The sequence below is a fragment of the Corylus avellana genome, chromosome ca9 (genome assembly GCF_901000735.1).
Source record: "Corylus avellana chromosome ca9, CavTom2PMs-1.0".
NCBI lineage: Eukaryota > Viridiplantae > Streptophyta > Magnoliopsida > Fagales > Betulaceae > Corylus > Corylus avellana.
Genome location: NC_081549.1, coordinates 4246997 through 4254465, shown reverse-complemented (window position 1 = coordinate 4254465; position 7469 = coordinate 4246997). Strand labels below are relative to the sequence as shown.

Genomic DNA, 7469 nt, shown 5'->3' with positions numbered 1-7469 from the left:
CAGAGGTTCATGTTACGTCTTAACCATGTTATTAAATGTTTTTCATGTTATGATTTTCTTCACACTAAAAAATATTTATATATGTTTGTGTTTATCACTTGTTTAATTATGCTTTTATTTTATGAAAATTATGCTTAAGTTTCAAAGTTGTCATGATGTTATTAAAATTCACGTACGTGACATTCATATGATTATAAGAGAAAGAGAAACAGTCATTATTTTCAAGAAAAGAAAAACTCCTCTCATATTGCCCTCATTTTATGGATCGAACACAGTTAATGTGAAGTGTGGTCCATTACTAAGCAACCTAAGCTGATCAGTGCACTAAAATGTTAATGAGTTAGCTAAAAGGTACGCTCGTGGCTGCGGATGATGCCATAATCCCAGAGATTGGATCGAAATGATTTTAAGAATTTACCTTTTATTGTGAAATAAATATTTTTTTAAGAAAATGTTTTAAAGGAAAATGTATTGACCCATAGAATATATATAAGCAGATGAAGAACAGATTTTCTTAGAGTTCCGTATTTTTGAAAAGAAAAAAAAATTTATTAAGAGTTTTTCCTTTCATGCTGGAGTCCGTTTTCAAAGTCAGTTTTTCTTTTCTTTTTTTTTTTTTTTTTTTGCGAAAAATAGTCTTTCTTATGCTGAATTAAGTGTTTTAAAGGAAATTTTTTTAAAGGAAATGTATTTTCTTTTATTAATTTTAAATTAGTTGAAGAATATTAATTACTAACTTTTTTTTGTTTATATATTTTCATTGAGGATGAAACGGCAAAAAAGCAAGTTATATATATAGACGGAAAATAAGTAAAAAATGGTGGAGTGTATTTGATGGTACAATCCTTTATCCTTTTCCTCTTGACTGACTTGGAGTAGTCTACAGTCTACCCCCCACCCTCATCTCGAATTTCCTCCAACCAGTTGGGAAAGTCTTGCCCATTTGTTTTGATAGTGGAAATATTTTTCTTTGCCTCTTTCCTTTAATATCTTCCTCCCTCGACAACTCGGCTGCCGCCTCCCTCTCAGACTCTCTCCCTTCTCCTTCAAGCTTTCAACCCCTCACCGAAGCTGCACAACATGGCTGAACTTGCCATGGCATCATAGATAAGCTTGGTTGCATACCAAGAATTACGCTTAGCATTAAAGCAGCCTAGTAGCCCCACTATTTTAACTATTAACTTTCACAATTTCGTTTAAATATTCATTTTCAAATACTTTTATATATATATATATATTAAATTTTTTCAAAGAATAGGGAAGAAGAGATAAAATTTATATTATTTTTATTTATTTAGTAAGCGAATAGTACTCACTAAAAATAGTGAATATTGTTCACTCACCATTTTAAAATGATGAGTCTGAAAAAGTGAAGATTTAAACCACTTTCGCTAAATTGCCTCATCATCAAAATAAGCAAAAAAATAATTTTTGTGAGATTGCAAGTGTGCTCTTATAAGATATCTGCTACTAGTACTCTTATATGATCATACCTATATTTAAGTGGATGTGTAGCCATGGAATATCTATCTCCATTATAGGCTTATAGCAATCCTATATTACTACCTAATTAATAATGTTTATTATCTCATTTTGCCTAGCATAGAATTATGAATGAAAATTCGTGGTTCAAATTTGCTTAAATATTGTGGAGGGAGCAGTTATGTTTTTACCTACCATTTCATTTTCTCTCGCGATCGTTGGCCCAAAATTTTTATTGTGCTAACAGCAACCGGGGGGGCATACTTGTTGAATGAGTTATGCATCAATTGAATGAGCCATCCCGGTCCTTGAGATGCGGTGAAAACAGCTAGCTCATAAAAGGGAAAAAGATTATATTACCTTTTAAAATGCACTAAATAAAAGTTTTTAAGAGGTAGTTCAATCGATTAGGACCACGCCTAATGAAATAGAGATCACTAATTCGAATTCCTCTCTCCCCTTTTATGCAGACATGTCAAAAAAATATATACTAAATAAAAGAAATAAAGGAGATTTAAAATGAAAATGATCATTTTCCATAAAAAGGCAGGTCACTTAATTGAATGAGCTATTAATCAATTGAATGAGCCAGCCATCCACCCCTTGAGATGTGGTGGAAACAGTTAGCTCAAAAAAAAAAAAAAAAAGGGGAAAATGATCTTCATTAAAAATTTTAAACAATACTACCCTTTAAAATGCACTAAATAAAAAATATTTAAAATAAAAATAATCATTTTTCATAAAAAGGTGGGCCACTCAATTGAATGAGCTATTGAATGAGCCATGGCGGTTCACCCCATTAGATGGGGTGGAAACAGCTGGCCCATAAAAAGGTGGGTCACTAGATGGTGGTTAGGGTTTAGGTTGGGTCTCTCTCACAATTAATGTTTGACGTTAGAAATTTAGAATCATTTCAAAAGTAAAGAAGTGAAAATAATAATAATAATAAAAGTTACCGAAGTTTTATTTTATTTTTATTTGAGGTAAAGCTGAAGATGGAACGACTCACTTCCAGTTCCACTGTTCCACTATGCCTTCTTTTTTTTAAAGCAATTTTGGAGTATCAAGCATATTTGTTCTATAAGTTGAAGATTAGACATGGGTTAGTAGATGTAGTTGTCACAGGATTTCAATATAAGATTTGTAAGTTTTTGACCTCTATGACGTATAATCCTTTAGCTTCGGCTATAAATTTCAGAGCTTTATGCTATGTGATTGTAAGAGCTTTTATGCTCTTGATTATTCATAAATGAAATCGAAATGAATTTTTTTTAAAAATAAAAATAAAATAAAATTATTAAATGTTTGGTGGACGTTAAAGTCTATATAGATAGATGAATCATAAAGTAGCTTGTTTTTAGTAGAATCATAAAGTAATGTTAAAGAGAAAGATTAATGTCTTTTTGTGTGCTACCAAAATATTGATGTATCTTTCTTTTTGACAAAAAAGAACAAGTCATGTGAGCCAAAGGCTCCGTTTGATAAATGGTTTCGTCATGATTTTGGCACTATGCTATTCATCTCACTTTTTTATTTTTTCAAAATTCTCTTACTTTTACATCACATCAACAATTTTTTATTACTATTCAAATAAAAAAATTACTACAAAACAAAATTTTTTTATTTTTCCACACTAAACATTCTTACTTTTTCATTTTTTTTTAAAAAAAAATATTCTTACTTTTTTTCACATCAATTACTTTTTGTTACAGTATCGAACCAAAACCAAAACAAAATCATTTATCAAACAAACCCTCCGTGAGTTGATTGAACTTGAACATGGCCACTTCTGGTGGATCCCAAGAAATGTGAATTGAAGCACATTGTTTTGGAGAGAGAAGAAGGGTTTTTTGCCCAGAGGAATGTGTTTTTTTTTCTTCTCAAACTTGGTTTCGTTTGTGTGAAATTTTGAAATCCATTTTTTATATGCCTGTCATATTCCATTTTGTCAAGATTGTCAAAATTGCCGTGGATCTTGATCTATCTTTAGGGATCCTGAGCCAAAAAAAAAAAAAAAGAAGCTGGATCCGACCATCTACATGGCGACTGCATAGACTAGAAAGGCAAAAATGGCATTCACTCAACCGGACACACGTAAATTGACATAACGAAGGAAAATTTATTGTAAATGCTCTAAGGAGAAATGATGAAGTTATGAAATGTTTTCGTAATCTAATTTTCTTCACGCTATAAAATGTTTATAAATGTTCATGTTACCACGTGTTATGATTTTATTTTATGAAAAATTATGCTCAAGTTTCAAAGATGTTATGCTGTTATTCAAATATACATGGTATTCATGTGATTCTATTCTATTGGAGAGAAAAATAATTTTTATTTTTAAGAAAAGAAAAATCCCCCTCATATTGCCCTCAGATCATGAGAACAACGTTAAAGAAAGAGAAGAAAAAAGTTCAGGGCATATGAAGATCGAGGAGGTAAGATGAGAACAAAACCATTCATCACAAATTTAATAATAATTTTATAAATTATTTAAATAATATTTAAATAGTGCATGAAAATTTATAAAAGGAAATTATTGTGAACTTTATTTGAATAGTAAAATAAAAAATAATTTGGTTCCTTAATTTTATTTTTCAGATTTTTTGTTAAATCCTCAAGGAGGAAGCCAAAATAACTAAAATACCATTGTTTAAAATTATAAGAAAGAAAGAAAAAAAAAAAAATTGCTTTAATTTTATTACATCGCTTTAGAAAAAGTAAGAAAGAGAGGAGAAAGCTGTTTGATGGCCGACAAGGCAGTACCTAAAAGCATTTGGTGGATCCCAAGCCATGTGATTTGATCAGAGAAATCGAACAAAAAGCAGAGTAGGAAACTTCCGAGTTGCTTCGCAATCAATTAGCTGGAAATGCAGTCGAAACTGTGTCATCTTTTATATATACCACTCGGCTGCTGCCTCCGTTTCAGTCTCTCCCTTCTCCTTCAAGGCTTCAACCCCCACCGAACCTACTCAACATGGCTGAACTTGCCTTTGGAATCATAGGGAATGTCATACAGAAGCTTGGCTCCGTTGCTTACCAAGAGTTCACCTTGTCATCGGGTTTCAAAAGCGATCTGAAAAAGCTTAAGCGCACCATGTCAATCATTAGAGAGGTGCTACTGGATGCTGAAAAGAAGCAAGCAAGTGACCGCCTGCTGAGAATCTGGCTAGGGCAGCTCAACAATGTCCTTCATGATGCAGAGGATGTGCTTGATGAAATTGAGTACCAAGCTTTAAGGGAGCAAGTGGTTGCCACTTATGGGAGCACTTCTACAAAGGTACGTCATTTCTTTTCATCCTCTATAACACGTGCATTCCCTTTCAAACTGGCTCATAAGATCAAAGGCATTAGAGAGAGATTAGATGAGATTGCTGCTGAGAAAGATCAATTTAATCTCACCATAATGCGTGGAGATGCACATATCATGCACCGGATGAGGGATCCGACCCACTCTTTTGTTCACGCATCAACTGTAATCGGTAGGGATGAGGACAAAGAAAATATCATAAATCTTTTGATGCACCCAGATTGTAGCAAAAATGTCAATGTAATTTCCGTAGTTGGGTTGGGAGGTTTGGGGAAAACCACAGTTGCCAAGTGGGTGTACAACGATGAACGGGTAGTTGGGCTTTTTCAATTGAGAATGTGGGTTTGTGTGTCTGAAGATTTTAGTCTTGAAAGATTGATAAAAGAAATCCTTAAATCTGCACGTTGTACAATTGATCCTGATTGGAGTGTGGATACATTGCAAACTGTATTGAGACAACAATTAAGGGATAAGAAATTTCTACTTGTCTTAGATGATGTCTGGAATGAAGATCGTAATAAGTGGATTGAATTGAGAGATTTGTTAATTGGTGCTTCCGAAGGAAGTGAAATTATAGTGACAACACGAGGTAACTTGGTTGCCTTCGCTATGAGCACCGATTCTACATATAGTTTAAAAGGTTTATCCCAACATGATTGTTTGTCTTTGTTTGTGAAATGTGCATTTACGGAAGGAGAAGAGAAACAACATCCAAACCTCTTAAAAATTGGAAAAGAGATTGTTGAAAAATGTAAAGGGGTACCGTTGGCAGTGAGGACTTTAGGAAGCCTGCTTTATTCAAAAGTTGATGAACGGGAGTGGGAATTTGTAAGAGATAACGAGATATGGAAATTAGAACAAAAGGAGAGCGACATCTTACCCGCATTGAAATTGAGTTACGATCAACTGCCAATTCACTTGAAGCGATGCTTTGCCTTTTGTTCTCTTTTCCCAAAAGACTACCGAATCGGTTCATTTCCTTTGATTCACCTATGGATGGCAAATGGACTACTATGTGAAATGACTAGTGATAAAAAACAAGACTTGGAAGATGTTGGGCACTCGTATATAAAAGAGTTGTTGTCAAGATCTTTCTTCCAAGACTATGAGGAAGAGACTATAGGCTTTCCCTTCTATTCATTTATAATGCATGATCTCATCCATGATCTTGCAATCTTAGTTGCGCAAGGAGAATGTTCAGTAGTAGACTCAGACAACAATGACATTGCTGGAATTGTTCATCATTTGGCATTTTCAAAAATTGGTCAAGAAGTTCCAAAATGCTTAGACAAGTTAACAAATGTTCGTACCGTTATGACCACTATAGACTTCCAAACACTCCCATTGTCCTTAGCTGAAGCATGCATCTTGAGATTCAAGTGCTTGCGATTTCTTGACTTAAGTGATTCATCTTTTGAGGTGTTACCAAGTTCTATCGGTACTCTGAAGCATTTGAGATATCTCGACCTATCTGGTAATGAAAGAATCAAGTTACTTCCTAATTCAATCTGCAAGCTACACAATTTGCAAACATTAATTCTTGTAGAATGTTGTGAACTTGAACGGTTGCCCAAAGATATAAGGAACTTGATCAACCTTATCAGCTTCGCAGTGACAATAAAGGACACTTGCTTTTGGGAGAAGAGATCCTTGAATTCTCTTCGGTTCTTTGCTGTAACTAATTGTCCGAGACTAGAAGTTTTGTTTCAAGGAATGGACCAGTACCTCACCAACGTTCGGACACTGGCAATAAAAGATTGTGAAAGTTTGACATCTTTGTCACACAGTATCAAGCACCTGACTGCCTTAGAGTCCCTGCTAATTAATAAATGTCCAAAGCTTAGTTTGATGGGAGGAGAAAAAGACAATCAAGATCTCAAGCTGAGCCTCCGAACTTTAGTAATTAGCGATTTACCAAAGTTGGAGATTTTGCCCCAATGGCTACGAGGATCTGCTAATACTTTACAATTCCTAAGAATTGAAGATTGTGAGAACTTCACGGCCTTGCCTGATTGGCTACCAACTCTCAAATCACTTCATGCACTTGAGATTATCAAGTGCCCCAAGTTGTCATCTCTTCCGGTGGGGACACAACTTCTCACTGCGCTAAGAAAATTGAAGATTGAAGATTGTCCTGAATTGAGTAGGAGATGCAAATTGGAAGATTATCCCAAGATCGCTCGTGTACCAAAGGTTGAACTTGATGGGGACAGAATTCTTCAACATAAGAAGATGACGAGGTAAGGGCAGTTCTTTCTTTTTCTTCTTTTTGGTCTTAAACTCTTAATGCTCTATCGATGTTTGTCAGCAATTTTTTTTTGCCTTTGTCGGATTTGATGTAAAAAAAAAAACACAAACACATTTTTGGACAAAATCTTTTTGCTATTCTCGCTTCTAAAGCATTAAATCTCATTTAATGTGTGGAGAAATGATATCTTTTGTGTGGAACATATATAATATAAAATATATAATATTTCCAAGTGTATCAATAATTTGTTATGTTATATTTATTAACTTCTCTTTTGTAATCACAAATTTTTTTCATGCCAGGAGTAGAGGATAAGATGCTGACCGTGGAAGCCTGAATGTAGAGAAGTTTAAAGTTATCTGTTTAATTATTTCCGCCATTGTAATTTGAATTAATAGATGAAAAAAAAAAACATTGTTGCCGTTGTAA

General features: G+C 33.9%; 1 protein-coding gene across 2 annotated transcripts; it reads left to right on the top strand.

Moving 5' to 3' along the window:
* Positions 1 to 4228: 4228 nt before the first annotated feature.
* LOC132191930 (putative disease resistance protein RGA3) lies at positions 4229 to 7463 on the top strand. 2 transcript variants are annotated; one of them, XM_059607067.1, is made up of 2 exons: positions 4229 to 7032; positions 7349 to 7463. In XM_059607067.1, the coding sequence occupies exons 1-2, from the start codon at positions 4460 to 4462 to the stop codon at positions 7353 to 7355; spliced, it is 2580 nt and encodes an 859-aa protein (XP_059463050.1). In that variant the 5' UTR covers positions 4229 to 4459; the 3' UTR covers positions 7356 to 7463. The 2 variants fall into 2 exon arrangements, with proteins under 2 accessions (XP_059463050.1, XP_059463049.1); XM_059607066.1 differs by having other exon boundaries at positions 7343 to 7463.
* The last annotated feature ends 6 nt before the right edge of the window (positions 7464 to 7469 follow it).

Coding starts and splice junctions, on each gene's coding strand:
- LOC132191930 (XM_059607066.1), top strand. CDS start 4,460: ATGGCTGAACTTGCCTTTGGAATCATAGGGAATGTCATACAGAAGCTT.